The following is a 19526-nucleotide window of genomic DNA, read 5'->3' as shown; positions in this document are numbered from 1 at the left end:
GAGAGGCACATTACACCAACTGCATACGAACTAAGCTTGAGAATGCTATGAACAGACAGTACCTCAAACTGGTAAAGCCAGATCTCTTCCCCGTTCCTCTTAAGGTTTATACCTTTCTAGGGAGTTTTTCCTGTCTACTATGCTTTTGCCATGTGCTGGGTAACACAGTAGTCCTAAGTGCACACTGCCTGTAATCATGGCACACCTTGTCATAGTGTTGCATTGTAGCCCTGGCATCAGCATTCTTCCAAACCTGAAACATCCCAAATGACATATAAAAGCATTTATTTATTGCTCACCAAAACATCAAAGCAACCAAGCACTATCAGTAATCATGAAGCATACAATGCTAGTCCTGACTGAGTCATTAACATTAATGTGGTCAAACATTCTTCACAGATCAGTATTCTGTAGAGAAAGCTGCTGGTTCAGGGAAATAAGTGCAAATGCAATGACTGTACAAGGTAAGGGGAGGCGGGAGTTTCTTTACAGCAGGCGAACAGTCTTTCCAGTGACAGTCAGATAGTCTTCATCTGCCAGGGCGCGCAGAGCCTCTTCAAACATGTCCTTTGTTATTGCCTGAAAGTTAACACATTAGGAGACAGAAACACTATTCAGAAGATGGATATGCTTACCATCCAATTCAAATGTACAGAAAAATACACATTTAAATCTTATTTTAGGGTAATTGTGAGGACTGTTTTGATAGTTCTCAACAGGAAAAGCAGAGTTGGGAGGTACTACTTACAGCTTCAGACTGTCCTCGGAGGTCATCAAACAGCTGCTGGTACTTCATGGCAGGGGTCTTTCCCTTGGACTGGATCATTTTCTTCAAGGCCCGGGCCACTTCCTCCTTACGCTTACGGGCCGTGGCACTCATTCCTGGGTTGAGTAAAAACAAAAAGACAAGATAATATTTGCACCATATTGCACATTATCAAAGACACTGACACATACAAATTCATAACATGGTTGGGTTCGCACATCCAACCAATCCAAAAACACATTTGAAACATTTAACATGGCAGACATCCGAAAGGAATTTGAAGAGCTGTCATAGTAAATAATTACAAATAGACTAAATCCTCCATACCGGTTGTGAGGATGGAGATGTCGACAAAGCCAGTCCTGGGGTCTGTAGCGGACTGCTTGAGGGCTTCGCGATGCAGTCTCTTGGCCTCCTCCACGTCGATGGTCTCCACCTTGTCAGAGAAGCGCACCTTGGCATGGGCCTCAGCCAGGCGGATCAGAGACTCCAGCTGCCGGGGGTAGGCAGACACCATCCCCCGCCCGCTGCCAATCTTCCTCATGTCCACGTAGGCCTGGAAGAAAGATACCCATACAATCAATACAATTTATTTATAAAACCTTTACAATGTTGAATGCTACTGCAGGATATCGACCAGGGCTTCATCTGGCTTAATATAGCCTAAGCCTGGAACCAGCACAGAACTTGTTACATTCAGGGCTTGAAACAAACCTAGCCAGCCACTTAATACTTTTTTTTACCAGTATTTGGTGCTCAGGCCCTGAAGTTACATCTACATCACAACCCCTTTCAACTTAAGAGTATTTGTTATTATTATATGCCTATATCGTACCTCAATGAGTGCCTGGCTGGCTTCTTCGTTCAGTCTGGGGTTGATGTAAGTGCGAGCGTATGCAATGTAATCCTTCAGCACAGCCATGTCCAGGAACTCTTCCTCGATCTGCTCCTCGCTCTGGTAGTAGAGCGCCACCAGGTGGTGAGCCAGGCGACGGTCGTATGCCTCGTCTTGAGGATCCAGCATCAGGAAGATCAGATCAAATCTGTAGGGGGAAAATAGCATTTTATTTTTTTTATATATTATGTTTAATGCCTCACATACTACATTTTTTAATAGTAGGTCATATGCATGTTGTGAGTTATTTTTATTTTATATATTTTTTGGCAACAAGGTGCATTTAGTTACAGTGGAGAAGTCATTGTTTGGGGTTCAGTGACCCTAAGTATATTATTGACAATCAATATCATTTATCAATAAGAGTGTCCAGGGTGGTTGACCTATCAGGTAATATTTACCTTGAGAGCAGTGTGTGAGGGAGCTGGATGTTCTCAATGGTCGTCTTCTTGGGGTTCCACTGAGACTCCACGGGATTGGCTGCTGCCAGGACGGAGGTGCGTGCATTGAGCTGGCAAATGATTCCCGCCTGCACAAAAATAAAGAGAGAGCTTTGTAAGAAACTACCCTGTAGTTCACTGTTACTAACAGACTATTTACAAAACAGAAAACAAAATTATAATGCTTCTCCAGTAGTGAAACTATTTAATCATTCGATGTTAGCAACACCACATTTAACATTAAAATTCAAGAAGAGCCTATACGTTTCTGGAAGTGCATCGTTTCTGTGAATAGTCTTGAACCTAGTGCTGAAACTTAAACATCAGTAAACTTTTTTATTTAACCTTTAACAAGGAAAGTCCATCCCCTGATCTTATTGTTCTTTTTTTTTTTTAACCAACCTTGGCGATGGAGAGAGTCTGCTGCTCCATGACCTCATGCAGCACAGAGCGCGTGCTGTCGCTCATCTTGTCAAACTCATCAATACAACATATCCCGTTATCACTGAGCACCAGGGCCCCCGTCTGCAGCACTAGCTGCTTGGTCTCTGGGTCCTTCATCACGTAGGCTGTGAGGCCCACGGCGCTGGAGCCCTTCCCAGACGTGTACTGACCGCGGGGCACCAGGTTGAACACGTACTGCAGCAGCTGGGACTTGGAGGTGCCGGGGTCTCCACAGAGCAGGATGTTTACCTCGGCACGGAAGTTACCGCGGCCTGTCTGGCTGAAGTCTTTACGGGTGCCCCCAAACAGCTGGAGAAGAATACCCTTGGGAAAATAGAAAGTTTATAGTACTGTGCATTTTGAATAAAAGTCTAATCTAAACTCAGTCAAAAATCAAACAACTGCTGCAGCAAAATACCCTGGGAAAAGAATTAAACTTTATAGTACTGTTCATGAATGTTAAATGAAAGCAAAATCCACTGTAATCTGAAAGACAGCAGTTCCACATCCCTGGCAACAGAGGACCCCACGTTCATTTGACGAGACAACGATCCCGTGGTGAGTTTCCCAAAAGCGTTGTAGCACAAACATCTTAATTACATAGCAGGCAATATAGAAAATGATCTTTGTGCTACAACTTTGCTTTCACTGACCTTTTTGATGTCCTCGTGTTCATAGATGCTGGGGGCCAGGGCGGAGGAGAGACGATCGTATACATCTGGTTTGGAGGCCAGCTCCTTCAGTATCTGGACGCGCTCTTCAGTGAAAAGCTTCTGGTCGGAATCCTCATCCAGCCCGTGAAGGCGCTTCTCATCAGTCTTGCGGAAGTGGATGACATCAATGTGGGTCTTGTACACAGACTTCACGTTGCTCTGGCGAGGGTTCTCACGCATAGGAACCGCTCTGTAGATACCTGTTGAGGAGTTTCGTCACGACAATAGGACCATTTTCTTGCATCCCAACATAAAAAAGCTCTGTAGCAGGACAGCTAACACGGATGTCGGGAGTCTCGGGACCTTGAGAAATTTAACAGTGAGTGATGACCATGAAAACACACAAGACTGACGGCTATTGCTATGCAGGGATGGAACCAAAATTATTCCCCAATCGTTTAGTTCTGAACAGAACCATTATTTTTGTTGGTTCCGTTACACTGTTCCAACCAGCAAAATAAAGTTCTGAACCGATTTGTTCCTTTTTAAACCTTTTTACATTCAACTCGACATGAAATGACTTCACCAATGGATACGGGAGCTTGCTATGGAGCAGGCAAGCTACAGACAAATGTAGGGGGCGACATGTGAATGAAATGCTGTGGGTGAGGAGAGCACTGGGCATGAAGCGCTGGGTAACTTGTTGATATGACATACATTATTTGAATTAGGCCCACATAATTATACCTACGGAGGAGTGACTTCTATGAAGGAACATAACTTCAGAGAGTTATCGTAATGTTGGACCAGAGCTAGCCCTGGATCATGACTCATTTTATTTCACCTGTTCTCTTTACTGCTCCAGAACAGTAAAAGGTCACTTTTATTCTCGGTTCTGTTTCTTTAAAAAAATGTTCGGTCTTTCCCGGTTTTCGGTTCCCTGAACAGGTCCCAACTTGTTTCTAATGTTCAACAAGTATATTATTCTTATGGCTTTATCTAGCTTTATTTGTGATATTTCCCCTTGCCTTGTTGGCTTGCTATCAATCCTCTGACATCTGCGTTGTTGACGGTAACCATCTGAGTACGTTTTTTATTTTTTTTACTTGCACGAGCTGCATTTGAAGTTGCACGTGATCGTATCCGCTGCTAGGTACACAGATGACGAACTGCACACTCAACTTTTCATGACGCAGCAGAGAAATGAGTCTATAGAACCATGTCTTCTTATTCAAACTCTAGTAAGGCACAGCAGCAGTATGCATGACTACGGCTAATTGTTTTTCCTTACCACGTGACCTGACCAGAAAAACTAAGCCCACGGTTATAGGCTTTTTTTTTTTTTTTAAAGGGGGGGGGGGGGGGGCAAACAGCAGTTGAAACAAACAAAGCGCTATTGATTGCAAGGACTGACCACTAAAATATCACAATTATAGTTAAGCATATTTTAAGTCGAAACAGTGTTTGTTACTAACATGGGATACGGTAGTTGCACTAAGCGCATGAGGCACTTACAAGTTATATTCTACAAGAAATCACTGAATATCATTTATTTATAAATACAAAAATGGATGCGGCAACTTCAGATTGCCCTTTTAACTAGAACACACTTTTTGGAAAGCACTTTATAGCCTGTTACAGAATCCCGTTGCCGAGGGCGCCACATCATTGTGTGCGCATTTGTTTATTTGCTTTCTGAAGCCGCGCTGTCTGGCTCTCACTCATCCTCACCCTTTCTCCCCCTCGCATGAGAGATTGAACATCTCCAGCTCGTGGCTTCAGCCAACTAGACAATAGCCATGTATCCCACCCCTGTGCACGCTCTTGCCATGCAGTCTCTCCGAGCCCTGATTGGCTAACCAGCCTGACCCACACGCCCCAAGGGAGTAAATATGGCCCGTACTCGAACAGTCTTTTCCCAGTCTGTGAGCATGGGTGAACCGGTGGATATGGGGATGCATGAAAACATACGTTTGTATCACTATTGTTATGCCTGTTGGACGTGTTTACCACATATGTGCTCCAAGTAGAGATGAACTTTTCTTGACATTTATGTTGCCTATTTGTATAGCTTCACAGTGTTCATTGAATGTTATTGGGTAACATGTTTATTGTTAGCATGAGCGCTAGTTGTGACTCGGGTTACTACAGTTGAAGTCAGAAGTTTACATTAAAACTAGTTTTTCAAACACTCCACAAATGTCTTGTTAACAATCTATAATTTTGGAAAGTCAATTAGGACATCTACTTCGTGCATGACAAGTAATTTTTCCAACAATTGTTTACAGACAGATTATTTCACTTATAATTCACTACCACAATTTCCAAATGCCTGAAGGTACCACGTTCATCTGTACAAACAATAGTTGGCAAGTGCAAACACCATGGAACCACGCAGCCGTCATACCGCTCAGGAAGGAGATGTGTTTTGTCTCCTAGAGATGAGCGTACTTTGGTGCGAAAACTGAAAATCAATCCCAGAACAGCAGCAAAGGACCTTGTGAAGATGCTGAAGAAAACAGGTACAAAAGTATCTATATCCACAGTAAAACTAGTCCTATATCGACATAACTTGAAAGGACGCTCAGCAAGGATGAAACCATTGCCTCAAAACCGCCATAAAAAAAGCCAGACTACGGTTTGCAACTACACATGGGGACAAAGATCTTACTTTTTGGAGAAATGTCCTCTGGTCTGATGAAACAAAAATAGAACTGTTTGGCCATAATGACCATCGTTATGTTTGGAGGAAAAAGGGGGAGGCTAGCAAGCCGAAGAACACCATCCCAACCGTGAAGCACAGACGTGGCAGTATCATGTTGTGAGGGTGCTTTGCTGCAGGAGGGACTGGTGCACTTCACAAAATAGATGGCATCACGAGGCAGGAAAAGTATGTGGATATATTGAAGCAACATCTCAAGACATCAGTCAGGAAGTTAAAGCTTAGTCGCAAATGGGGTCTTCCAAATGGACAATGACCCCAAGCATACTTCCAAAGTTGTGGCAAAATGGCTTAATAAGGACAACAAATTCAAGGTATTGGAGTGGCCATCAAAGCCCTGACCTCAATCCCATTAAAAATGTGGGCAGAACTGAAAAAGCGTGTGCGAGCAAGAAGGCCAACAAACCTGACTCAGTCACACCAGCTCTGTCAGCAGGAATGGGCCAAAATTCACCCAACTTATTGTGGGAAGCTTGTGGAAGGCTACCCGAAACGTTTGACCCAAGTTAAACAATTTAAAGGCGATGCTAACAAATACTAATTGAGTGTATGTAAACTTATGACCCATTGGGAATGTGATGAAAGATACTATACGCTACATTTCACATTCTTAAAATAAAGTGGTGATCCTAACTGACCTAAAACAGGGAATTTTTACTAGGATTAAATGTCAGGAATTGTGTAAAAGTGAGTTTAAATGTATTTGGCTAAGGTGCAGGTAAACGTCCGACTTCAACTCTATGTAATATATGGTTATTAGATAGTCCTCTGCTCCAGTTGTATTCATCATCATTCCTTCATACATAGCTTCTCTCATTCTATTGCACTCTGCACATATCTATGCAGTGTATTTATATCCTGTATAGCATGTTCATCTTCTCTCTGTACCTTTACAGGACCTTTCTCAGGGTGTTTAAATAAAGTTAATGTGTGCTAACTCTTGGGCTGCTTTATTCTAACCGGGGACGGCGTCAGTGGGTCACAAACCAGTAAAATACGTAGAGCCGGGTTGCTCTCTTCCACATACCATATCCAACAGCTAAGCTATACATTATCGCTTCACAGCCAGTTCTTCTACGGGGTAAACAGCTCACCAGTGATGTTGATGCGGTCTCCTGGCTGTACTTTGTCGACCAGGTCGTTGTGAGCGTACACTATGGTGGTGTGAGGGGTCTGCCCAGCAGGCATGTCATCAGGAGACTCCTGCACTTTGATCTGAAAAGGGGAGATGGAGAAAAAAAAAAGGAATCCGAGTGAAAACAGGAGCTCTGCTTCTTCAGAGCTGTGTCTGGGAATACACTAGAATTGGATTTGTGTTCTAACCCAGGAAGACAAGCTTTTATGGACTAACGGGTATCTGAACTAAACCACTATCCTCAGTTTTCTGTTCAGCAGCATCCAAACAAATCGTATCTTCCAATTAAAGTAAGCAGACTGTCTTAAAGTATAACAGCCCCCTGCATGATCTTGACCAACTTCTTGACCAACAAAAAAACGCTTTCACCCCATATCTCACCATCTGTTTGTCGGAGAAGGCTGAGCGGTTGTGGATGAGGGCCAGACTGTGGGTGGTGTTGCAGTTGCGGCACACGGCAGGCTCTGCGATGCGGCCGCGGTCCACCTCCACGCGGGTAGAAAAAGCACAAACCTGGCACTGGAAGAAGGCCTCCTGCATCTCTGGGATCAGCTGGGAGGTCCTGATCACCATGCCGCTGATGGTGATCATTTGGTCAATGTCTGGAAGGAGAGGGACAGAGGAAGTTTGTATTAAGTACTGAGCACTATAGCACCAGATATGGCTTCAAATTGTGCTTGTTTCAAACATTTTAGATATGGTTGACTGAGCTTGCCCGGGACAAATGGAATCAATGTCAGCCCCAAAAGTACAAATCATCTGGCACTCTAGGCCGCAGGCTCATTCAAACGCTCAATTTGGAAAGAAAATCAATGTTAAATTGAGTATAATTCACTCTTCATATGGTTTATAGTGCAATAGATGTTCATGTGTTGTTCAGGGAAGCTAGACATCCATCAGATGCTCCCAGGTGATATTTATTTTTAACAACATTTCGACCCGTAGGTCTTCATCAGACAACCTGATGAAGACCCTACAGATGGAAACGTTGTAAATAGCTAACACCTGGGAGCATGAGCAGCAGTGTGCGGCGTTTTCCTTTCTGTTGTCCATTAGCTTGCCTGCAACTCCAGCACATGCTGAAAGTACCTGGATGTGCGCAGGTTCTTCAGATTTTGAACAATTACTAGGACAGTCACAAGTAATGACTGCAGTCAAATGACACCTGACCGATGAGTCACGGTTACTAGGCTTCTCCAAAACTGCGCTCTGATGCCACTGATGGTCATTAGTAGCCTACCAAACCCAGTCGTTCATACCCTGGTACTAAGCGCTCTATTGTCCCTCTAATCACTGACATAGGTGCAAATGCAATCGAAATTCTAATCAAACACTACATGAGAGCCCTGGCATTCAGAGTATGAGAGGCCCTCCCACCCCTACTCATTGGGTTGCCTCTGTTCTGGCAACCCAATGGTGGAACCAGCTTTCCCTTGAAGCTAGGACAGCAGAGTCTCTGACCATTTCTTCTGAAAACATCTGAAACCCTACCTCTTCAAACAGTATCTTAAATAATCCTTCTCACCTCGACCCCCCCTCTCATTTTTATTTGAAATAAACACTTGACCCCCTCTTCTAGCTCCGACTGACAGCTACGTTAAAGGAAAAATGTACTTTCTATGCTTTCTATGCCTGTGTTATGTGGTTGTCCGAACGAGTTAAATGTATGTCGCTCTGGATAAGACTGTCTGCTCAATGACCAAAATGTAAATAGCTGGTTGATGTATTGAATGAAGTAAGTTTTCCTATTAGCCCATGTTGCGCAACATTTCTATAGGCTATGCAATTGCATGACAAAACTGAGTTGATGGCCTCTGTTATAAAGAGGGATACCATAAGTTTTCTATAGGCTAGGTCTACTATATTTATTTCTTAAAATTCCTAATATTAAGCACATTGCTTCACTTTACAACCGGAGTAGCCTACCTGGCTGGCATGAAAAAGAACCACGTTGAAAATGTCCTCTATTCGCTATTTAAATGCACAAGGAAGACCTTTTTTCCCCATGACCCTGTTCCGACAGGTGCATGATAATGGCCCTAAATCAAAACTCATTTCACACATACAGTACCTGTCAAAAGTTTGGACAACTCATTTCAGGGGTTTTCTTTGTTTTTACTATTTTGTACATTGTAGAATAATAGTGAAGATATCTAAACTATGAAATTACAGATGGAATCACGTCGTAACCAAAAAAGTTTTAGATTCTTCCAAGTAGGCACCCTTTGCCTTAATGACAGCTTTGCACACTCTTGGCATTCTCTCAACCAGCTTCATGAGGTAGTCAACTGGAATGTATTTCAATTAACAGGTGTGCCTTGTTAAAAGTTAATTTGTGGAATTAATGCCCTTCTTAATGCATTTGAGACAATCAGTTGTGTTGTGACAAGGTAGGGGTGGTATACAGAAGACAGCCCTATTTGGTAAAAGACCAAGTCCATATTATGGCAAGAACAGCTCAAATAAGCAAAGAAACGACAGTCCATTACTTTAAGACATGAAGGTCAGTCACTCCGGACAACTTCAAGAACTTGAACGTTTCTTCAAGTGCATTCACAAAAACCATCAAGCGCCATGATGAAACTGGCTCTTATGAGGACCGCCACAGGAAAGGAAGACCCAGAGTTACCTCTGCTGCAGAGGATAAGTTCATTAGAGTTACCAGCCTCAGAAATTGCAGCCCAAATAAATGTGACACATCAAATCAAAGTTTGTTTGCCGAATACAACAGTGAAATGCTTACTTACTTCTGAAATGCTTACTAACCAAAAGTGCAGAAAAAAAAGGCATGTGTGTGTGTAGGTAAGTAAAGAAATAAAACAGTAAAAAGACATTTGAAAATAAGAGTAGCAAGGCTATATAAAGACACCGGTTAGTCGGCTTATTGAGGTAGTATGTACTAGAGGTCGACCGATTATGATTTTTCAACGCCGATACCGATTATTGGAGGACCAAAAAAAGCCGATACAGATTAAATCGGACTATTTTTATTTATTTGTTTGTAATAATGACAATTACAACAATACTGAATGAACACTTATTTTAACTTAATATAACACATCAATACAAATCAATTTAGCCTCAAATAAATAATGAAACATGTTCAATTTGGTTTAAATAATGCAAAAACAAAGTGTTGGAGAAGTAAAAGTGCAATATGTGCCATGTAAAAAAAGCTAACAATTGGGTTCCTTGCTCAGAACATGAGATCATATGAAAGTTGGTGGTTCCTTTTAACATGAGACTTCAATATTCCAAGGTAAGAGGTTTTAGGTTGTAGTTGATATAGTATTTATAGGACTATTTCTCCCCATACCATTTGTATTTCATATACCTTTGACTATTGGATGTTCTTATAGGCACTATAGTATTGCCAGTGTAACAGTATAGCTTCTGTCCCTCTCCTCGCCCCTACCTGGGCTCGAACCAGGAACACAACAACAGCCACAGTCGAAGCAGCGTTACCCATCGCTCCACAAAAGCCCTTGCAGAGCAAGGGGAACAACTACTCCAAGTCTCATAGTGAGTGATGTTTGAAACGCTATTAGCGTGCACCCCGCTAACTAGCTAGCGATTTTGGTATTTTATCTAACGGGTGCCATCCCTAAATCTAAATATTATTGTTACATTGCACAACCTTCAATGTTATGTCATAATTACGTAAAATTCTGGCAAATTAGTTTGCAATGAGCAAGGCTGCCCAAACTGTTGCATATACCCTGACTCTGCGTGCAATGAAGACTCTTAACCTTGTTGGAGGTACTGAACCCCACCAGTTTCATATGCGCATTCACCGAACCCTTCTTAATTGGAAAAATAAAATATGATTTTTTCAAATTCAAAACATAAGTAAATATTTTACTGGTGCACAAAATGAACCGTGCATCAACATCACTGTGTTCAAAGAACAAAATCATCAAAACATGATTTTCACACAAAAACATAATGAATATTTACTGCAAATCAGTGTGACTTCTGCTGTTGCCTTTCAGAGACCAGTTCAGAAATGTGCGGCTTCACCTTGGCAAGTGCCACTCATGTCATTTTCGCAACAAAGTCTGTTCCTTTTCTTCGTTTTTATGTCCAGCATCCTCAAAAAGGATTGCTCGCAAAGATATGTTGTAACAAACGGTATGAAAATCTCCAGAGCTTTCTTAGCAATAACAGGGTACGTTACCATTTGTTGACACCAAAATGTTGAAAGCATTGTTGTTCTGAAGAGTTGCTGTTGAACCTGGCTCTGCTGAATTTCAATGATTTCATCGAGGTATTCATCATTGACATCTGTTGTGTCAACACTAAACGTGAACGGCTGTCTCACCCATGCTGGATATGACTCTCTTGTAGGGAAGTATCTGTCGAGAGACTTTGCAAGCTCATCTAAGTGCGTGGCAATTGCTTGCTTCAGTTCCGCGGGTACAGAAATGTCTCCGATTCCAGATCGATCTTCGATCTTACTTATTACACAGTCGTCCAGCAGGGGAAAGTTTGCGAAGTTATCGTTCTCTGTTCGTCGGTTCCATAACGGCAGCTTTTTTTTGAAAAGCCTTCAGGTTTTCCTCCGCTTCGATGATGTTGACTCCACCGCCCTGCATCTTTTGATTGAGAGCTGTGAAGATATCAGCCATGTACGCTAAAATGAGAATGAACTCAGAATATTTGAAGCAATCTGCATGACAATGTTGGTGCTCTTGCAAAAACAGGGCTAATTCCACACGCACGGCAAAAACACGATTCAGCACCTGTCCCCGGGATAACCACCGAACGTTAGAATGGTACAGAAGTACCTCGAATTCAGAGCCCATTTCTTTACACAGCTCACTGAAGATGCGGTGCCTCAGAGCACTAGTTCGCACATAGTTCACGCATTCCACTACAATTTTTAATACTTCTGCCAGTTTTGGAGGCAAGGTTTTTGTTGCCAACGCATGCCTGTGCAGAATACAATGCGATGATGTGTGGTGCATCGGCTTTCACCAAAACCAGACTTTCTTCCCAGCATGACTGGAGTTCCGTCCGAACAAACTGCAGAAACCATATCCCACAAAAGATTGTTGTCTTTGAAGAAGTCATCCACAAGTTTCTTCACATCGGCTGCCTTAGTTGTTGTTGTAAGAGGCTTACAAAATGAAAAAATCTTCCTTTATCACATCGTCTTTCACATAGCGCACGAATACAGCAAGCTGGCTTAGATTGGAAACGTCTGTGGTCTCGTCGAGTTGAAGGCTGAATTTTGCCGGGCCTGAAATCAGATCTGCAACTACTTGAGCCAAGATGTCTTTGCTCATGTCCTCTATTCTGTCGATTGATGGTGTCATTTGAAAGAGGAATTTGGGATAACTTAACTTCAGCCTCTTTTCCCAGCATGATATTCGCCATCTTCAACACAGCTGGTTTTATGAGTGTTTCACCAATGGTGTGTGGTTTGCCCTGCTTTGCGATCAGGTAAGCAACTTCGTACGATGCTGTGAGGATCGGTTTGTTGATGGGTACAAAGCCGAGAACAGGCAGAGTAGCCTTTTCATCGAATCTGGCTCTCTTCACCTTGAATTCAGCGAGCGTTGTGATCTTGTATGTTGCATCTCCATGCAGCTTAAGGAAGTGTTCTCTTAGTTTTGCCGGTGCTAGACTAGAATTGCTCAACTTGGCATTGCAAATCATGCAGTTAGGACGCTGACTCCCATCACGTTCCGTTATACATGCGAATCCATATTGTACATATTCTTCAGACCACTCTTTTTTTGCTCGACATAGTAAGTATGAAGGGATTAAAATATTAAGAAAGAAATCACAAGACGTACCATCACGACAGTCACAAGTCGACTACTGAGCGCACCAAATTCCCTGCAGCACAGATAGGCCAAGCGATGTAGCGTGATCACCTGCAGCCAGTGATGGCCAAGCGGGGTGTGTCATCATGAATCATATGAGTCGGATGTGTGTCTTGACCTCCGCCGAACCCCTGAGACTGACTCACCGAACCCCTGGGGTTCGATCGAACCCAGGTTAAGAACCACTGATATAGATAAATGGTATGGTGTAGAATGCAAACCCCATACATCTCAACACAACCAGCATGCTTCCTCCAATCAGTCTACATTAGAGGGAGCATCAAGGAGCTTGCTGGCTACAGCACCAAGCACTGTCCCTTCTGCTCCTGCCACAAGTGTTCATCTGCCCAAATATATTTGTGCAGGCATGGATGTGCCTAAGGGCACAGCATGGAGGCGTTGCTGTGTTGTTTGCCAGATGAAGTCTCCCATCATATGGGAGTGACCCTCTGCTTTACATCAGAAAGAGACTGCTATGGCATCTGGCATCAGCAGCAGAATATTGTTTTAGTATTGGCAAAGTTGGTGGGGTTATATGGCAAAGTGGGTGGGGGCTAGGGTCAGTATGTTATATCTGGAGTACTTTTCTTGTCTTATCCGGTATCTTGTGTGAATTTAAGTCTTTCTCTCCTTCTTTCTCTCGGAGGACCTGAGCCCTTGGACCATGCTCCAGGACTACCTGCCATGACGACTCCTTGCTGTCCCCAGTCCACCCGGCCTTGCTGCTGTTCCAGTTTCAACTGTTCTGCCTGCGGCTATGGAACCCTAAACTGTTCATTTTTACTCTTGAGGTGCTGTCCTGTTGCACCCTCTACAACCACTGATCTCCACCCGGCACAGCCAGAAGAGGCCACCCCTCATAGCCTGGTTCCTCTCTAGGTTTCTTCCTAGGTTTTTGCCTTTCTAGGGAGTTTTTCCTAGCCACCGTACTTCTACACCTGCATTGCTTGCTGTTTGGGGTTTTAGGCTGGGGCTATATAAATATATTTGATTTGATAGAGGACTGGGGTCTTCCAAATATTGAAAGTGTGTAAATAGTTACCCATGTTATTTTGTAAATGTGTATATATATATACATATTTTTTCATATATATTTTTTTTATCAATAAATATTTTTTTTCCCATTTATTTTCTTTCATTTATTTTTCTCAATTTTTTTTTTGGGGGGGGGGGGGGTTGTATTAGAATGGTATTTTGTATATAGTCATTTGTTTCAAAATGTATACCTTCACCAATTTTGCCACTTGGGTACATTTGGGCTACTTGTGTAGGACACCTGGGTGACTTCATGATAAATGTCATGTAGCACACTCATTTTGGAAGTTATCATTCTGAAACTTTGCACAAGTACCGTTGCCCTCTTATATTTTTCACTGGAATTGTCCCCATCATCTTATCTGAATGTTTGTTTTGTCTTGTTCATTTTAAAGATGATACAAAAATAAAAGGCTGTTAGATTTGGGTATGTCTTCAGGCGGAAATTGCACAAAGTAGGGGGGGAGCTCTAAGAGGTTAAACGTGTTTATGTTAATTAACGGTGAACAACATTGAGACCAGCAGTTATTTGCATGACAGTTACCGGCTGACAAAATGTAATTACCGCCACAGTCCTATTACCTTCAGGGTTCAGGCTCCTCATGTTCCTGGTCTTCAGGGCGTTGTATGGCCGCACCTGGATCTGGTGCTCCAAGATGGAGTCTGGGAAACGCTCAAAGAACAGCTCATTGACAGCCATGTCAAACGTGGGGATGACTTCCTGTGAAAGAGATATAGGAAAAACAACATTATGAATCACCATTCTTATTGGTATGCCACACGTAATTAAACATATTGTAATTTCTATGCCCATGGTAATAAATGGTAGAAAAATATTTAGCAGACAAATATTACACCAACCCACCTTTGCTAGCGGTCACAATTTGATTTAATGCTGTCATACGGGAAACATTTTAAGTTAGCATTCATAGCCCATTATCTCCCATTAATATTAAAGAGGTCCAAAAGCTAGAAATCAAATATCTAAATGACCCTTGGTAATTCCATATGCTAGCTTAGTAGAACTTACACACACACACACACACACCCCACTTAGACTCGAGAGGGTTCATATGTGAGACCGTCTGGTGCGTGCGTGTTTACCTGGGGGTAGGAGATGAGCTGCCTGTACAGGTCTGCGTCAAAGGACTGCACATGGCTGCAGTTGACGTTCAGCACAGGCTCACCAACCACACTGATCTAGAGGGACAACACAAATAGAAAATTATCACTGCAAAATAATAAGTGCAATACTAGTCTCAAGACAAGATGTTAATGGTTGATCACTGTTATTGGTGTCACATGGTGCTAGGGGGAGGGGGACCCTACCTCCTCCAGCTTCTGCATGTAGAGAGGCTCATTCAGGTCCAAACCAGCATTCTCATCCTCGTTGGAAGTCGGGTCAATGAACCTCTGCAGGAATCTCTGTGGGGAAAATGAACAATAATAGCATTCAGATAAAATAATCTAACAGATTGAACTCACATTTTTTCTTATCAATTAGATTTGTATTATTTATTTTTCTACACCAATGAAAGCAAAGCCCTAAAGGTTCATTTCCATACCTGGAACTTCTCCTTGCACGTTCCCACGTTGACATCAGTGCCCCAGATAACAAGCTTCTGACCCAGTGCCTGCTCACTGGCTACTGCACCATCTGCGCTTGGCTGGTGGAGGACAAAAATGGCATTAGCTGTTATAGATTTCCTAACGATGTCATTCTATATAGCATAAGCTGTTAGCAAATCTCTAACGCCAACTTTCTAAAATAAATAGCATTAGCTGTTACAGATTTACTAACGTTATCATTCTTTATCTATATAGCATTAGTGGTTATACATTTCCTGATTATCATTCTCCATATAGGAGTTTCTCTACTCACCGGCTCAGAGTGAAGGTCCACCTGGGGGGCCTTCCTGATGGAGCCCAGGTCAGGGCGCTGTCTGGCTGGGGTGCCACCCACACCACTACGGGGGGTGCCCTCCACCCTGGAGCTCGGAGTCCCGTACATCAGAGGGGAGCTCATGTCCACCTCACTTGGGAGAACTGAGGAGAAGACATTGACTTAACATTCCGAGTGACATCACAGGGTCAAAATATCAGTTCTTTTAGGTACAGGTACCCTCTGTAGCGCCTTATGGTCAGATGCCGAGCTCCTTTCCCCATCTCCTGAGGGGGAAAAGGTTTTGTCGTGCCCTCTTCACGACTGTCTTGGTGTTTGGACTATGATAGTTTGTTGGTGATGTGGACACCAAGGAACTTGAAACTCTCGACCAACTCCACTACAGCCCCGTTGATGTTAATGGGGGCCTGTTCGGCCCGCCTTTTCCTGTAGTCTACGATCAGCTACTTTGTCTTGATCACATTGAGGGAGGAGTTATTGTCCTGACACCACACTGCAAGTTCTCTGACCTCCCTATAGGCTGTCTTCATCGTTGTCGGTTATCAGGCCTACCACTGTTGTGTCGTCAGCAAACTTAACGATGGTGTTGGAGTCGTGCCTGGCCGTGCAGTCATGAGTGAACAGGGAGTACAGCTGGGGACTAAGTACACACCCCTGAGGGGCCAGTGTTGAGGATCAGCATGGCAGACGTGTTATTGCCTACCCTTACCACCTGGGGGCAGCCCGTCAGGAAGTTCAGGATCCAGTTGCAGAGGGAGGCGTTTAGTCCCAGGATCTTTAGCTTAGTGATGAGATTGGAAGGCACTATGGTGTTGACAGCTGAGCTGTAGTCAATGAATATCATTCTCACATAGGTTTTCCTTTTGTCCAGGTGGGAATGTCAGTGTGGAGTGAAAAAGAGATTGCATCATCTGTGGATCTGTTGGGGTGGTATGTGAATTGGAGTGGCAATTGACAACAACAAAAAATATATATTATTATCAAGTGCAGTCACAAAAAACGTCAAACTGGCTCTTATGAGGACTGCCCCACGAAAAGAAGACCCAGAGTTACCTCTGCTGCAGAGGATAAGTTCATTAAGAGTTACCAGCCTCAGAAATCGGCAATTAACTGCACCTCAGATTGCAGCCCAAATAAATACTTCAGAGTTCAAGTAACAGACACATCTGATCATCAACTGTTCAGAGGAGACTGTGGGAAATCAGGCCTTCATGGTCAAATTGCTGCATAGAAACCACTACTAAAAGACACCAATAAGAAGAGACTTGCTTGGGCCAAGAAATACAAGCAAAGGACATTATACCGGTGGAACTCTGTCCTTTGGTCTGATGAGTCCAAATTGGAGATTTTTGGTCGCAACCGCCATGTCTTTGTGAGATGCAGAGTAGGTGAATGGATGATCTCTGCATGTGTGGTTTCCACCTTGACACATGGAGGTGGTGTGATGGTGCTTTGCTGGGGACACCGTCTGTGATTTATTTAGAATTCAAGACACACTTAACCAGCATGGCTACCACAGCATTCTGCAGCGATATGCCACCCCATCTGGTTTGCGCTTAGTGGGCCTATCATTGGTTTTCCAACAGGACAATGATCCAAAACAAACCTCCAGGCTGTGTAAGGGCTATTTGACCAAGAAGGGGAGCGATGGAGTGCTGCATCAGATGATCTGGCCTCCACATTCACCCAACCTCAACCCAATTGAGATGGTTTTGGATGAGTTGGACAACAGAGTGAAGGAAAGGACCCAACAAGTGCTCAGCATATGTGGGAACTCCTTCAAGACTGTTGGAAAATCATTCCTCATGAAGCTGGTTGAGAGAATGCCAAGAGTGTGCAAAGCTGTCAAAGCAAAGGGTGGCTACTTTTAAGAATATAAAATCTATTTGGATTTGTTTTTTGGTTACTACATGATTCCATGTGTGTTATTTCATAGTGTTGATGTCTTCACTACTATTCTACAGTGTATAAAATAGTAAAATAAAGAAAAACCCTTGATTGAGTATGTGTCCAAACTTTTGACTGGTACTGTATATTTATGCGACTGCAAAAAAAAGACTAACTCAAACAGCATCATTATGTGTGTTAATGCTGGAGAGGCAGTTAGTTACCTGAGCGGCGCGGGCTGGAGAACAGAGAGGTGTCATGGACAGCAGGGCTGGCAATGTCTGTGGCTGGAGACGTGGGCATGGTCGGCAGATCCCCGTTGGAGGAGTCCTGACCTCTCCGCCGCTGGGAAGGAGGGGAGACCAGGCCATCACTGCCAGCTACAGAGACAGAAAAATAGATAGTTGGTTAGGTTAGACTGCTTCCTTTCATGTGATTTATATGTCCTTGGGTGTTATATTAAATTAAAAACAGAATATCTCTGTACAAAATCAAACTGTAAATATAGTTTATGGTACTCAGAACCTTTTGCTGTCGATTTAGGAGTGGCTGGAATGTCATCCCTGTTGCGCTTGCGTCTACCGGGAGTTGATGTTGGTGAAGACATTCTGAATGATCACAGGTCCTAGAAAAGAAATCTGGTTGACTATACGGTCAAAAAAAAAGTTAAGTAACGTTAAATGTATGCGTCTTTGACTCGTAAAATAACATAATACAACCAGTAAGTAACACATAGCGGAGATGAGCTTGAATTAGCTAATAACAAAGCCAGTAGTTAGTTATGTCATTAGCTAACGAGTTAATTGTTGGTAGCTACTTGCATTCGTTTCGACGTGTAATGAAGCAATGCATCCTAGCCAGTAGGCTAGCTGGAAAGTCAACTAAACATCCGAAAGAGCTTGTAAACTAAAAATAAAATATTGATTGTAAATCCTTAACTAGGTACATTCTCTAATTATATATTTCTAATCATTTTTTTTATCAAATACTTTGATGGCTGGCATGTTCATTGTAAAACAGTAGCTAGCTAGTGCAAGTTAACAATAGAGAGAAAGCTACTATGTTAGTATCTTTGCAGGAAAGGCACCAACTACTACTTGCCGAGGAAACCCAGTCTGATTTTATTTTTAAAATCCGGTGAACACTCCCAAACACATAAATTAGGTAATCTGAATTTGCTCTAACATAAAACATTTAATAAACAACGACCTAGTTCATTTAGCTTTTGAAAATCCTAGAAATACCTAGCTACAGTATCTTAAAATTACTTTTCTTACCTACTACGTAGTGATACCGCAATGAATTTGGCGCGAAATGGTGGGTGTGACGTTTTAGTCCCGGGAAACTTTGCACCAATAGCGAAGCTAAGTACTTGTGCGCTAACCATTAGCATTTGCACATCAAGGGGGTTCCGGAGTGTCTTACAATCAGTACGGTTAACATTTTAAATGGAATACATTAATACTTTAATACATTAATCATTTTTGTAAGTATTTCATTATTAGTTCAGGAGTTTGCATTGTAATAATTGTGTTCACCTAAAGGTCTGGGTAATCCCCCCATCAATCTGACATCGTTTCACCCGAAATGTTCCACTCAGGGGCTAGTGTAAACCTTTACCACAAGGTGGCGCATGTGCCGTGAGAAACGTGTCAACATTTTTCGACGACCACTCGAAAAATACAGAATGCATTTCTTTAGATGTTCATAGAATTTATGGCAATGGCATGAAACAAATTCCGGGAACACATCAAACATGCAGAATTGCTCTTACTATAAGTAATTACTCTGCATTCTTCTATATAGTAACAATGC

The 19526-nt window shown here is 42.8% G+C and overlaps 1 protein-coding gene across 3 annotated transcripts; it reads right to left on the bottom strand.

Moving 5' to 3' along the window:
* Positions 1-268: 268 nt before the first annotated feature.
* Positions 269-19050, bottom strand: LOC139377370 (DNA replication licensing factor mcm4-like). Of its 3 annotated transcripts, none has more exons than XM_071120394.1 (17): positions 18989-19050; positions 18237-18357; positions 17936-18091; positions 15804-15967; positions 15487-15588; positions 15251-15346; positions 15026-15121; positions 14504-14642; positions 7437-7657; positions 7015-7135; positions 3199-3458; positions 2504-2869; positions 2063-2190; positions 1602-1809; positions 1094-1322; positions 749-882; positions 269-579 (listed from the first exon to the last, which is right to left on the bottom strand). In XM_071120394.1, the coding sequence occupies exons 2-17, from the start codon at positions 18316-18318 to the stop codon at positions 487-489; spliced, it is 2595 nt and encodes an 864-aa protein (XP_070976495.1). In that variant the 5' UTR covers positions 18319-18357; positions 18989-19050; the 3' UTR covers positions 269-486. The 3 variants fall into 3 exon arrangements, with proteins under 3 accessions (XP_070976495.1, XP_070976496.1, XP_070976497.1); XM_071120395.1 differs by having other exon boundaries at positions 18237-18336; positions 18989-19039; XM_071120396.1 differs by lacking the exon at positions 18989-19050 and having other exon boundaries at positions 18237-18390.
* Between the last annotated feature and the right edge of the window lie 476 nt (positions 19051-19526).

This window comes from Oncorhynchus clarkii, chromosome 20 (genome assembly GCF_045791955.1).
Source record: "Oncorhynchus clarkii lewisi isolate Uvic-CL-2024 chromosome 20, UVic_Ocla_1.0, whole genome shotgun sequence".
Taxonomy (NCBI): domain Eukaryota; kingdom Metazoa; phylum Chordata; class Actinopteri; order Salmoniformes; family Salmonidae; genus Oncorhynchus; species Oncorhynchus clarkii.
Note: the sequence above shows the minus strand (reverse complement) of the source record. Positions and strands in the feature narration are given on the sequence as shown.

Coding starts and splice junctions, on each gene's coding strand:
- LOC139377370 (XM_071120394.1), bottom strand. CDS start 18,318: ATGTCTTCACCAACATCAACTCCCGGTAGACGCAAGCGCAACAGGGAT. Junction 15,122..15,250: donor ACATGCAGAAGCTGGAGGAG/GTAGGGTCCCCC, acceptor TTGTCCCTCTAG/ATCAGTGTGGTTGGTGAGCC. Junction 2,191..2,503: donor AGACTCTCTCCATCGCCAAG/GTTGGTTAAAAA, acceptor ATTTTTGTGCAG/GCGGGAATCATTTGCCAGCT.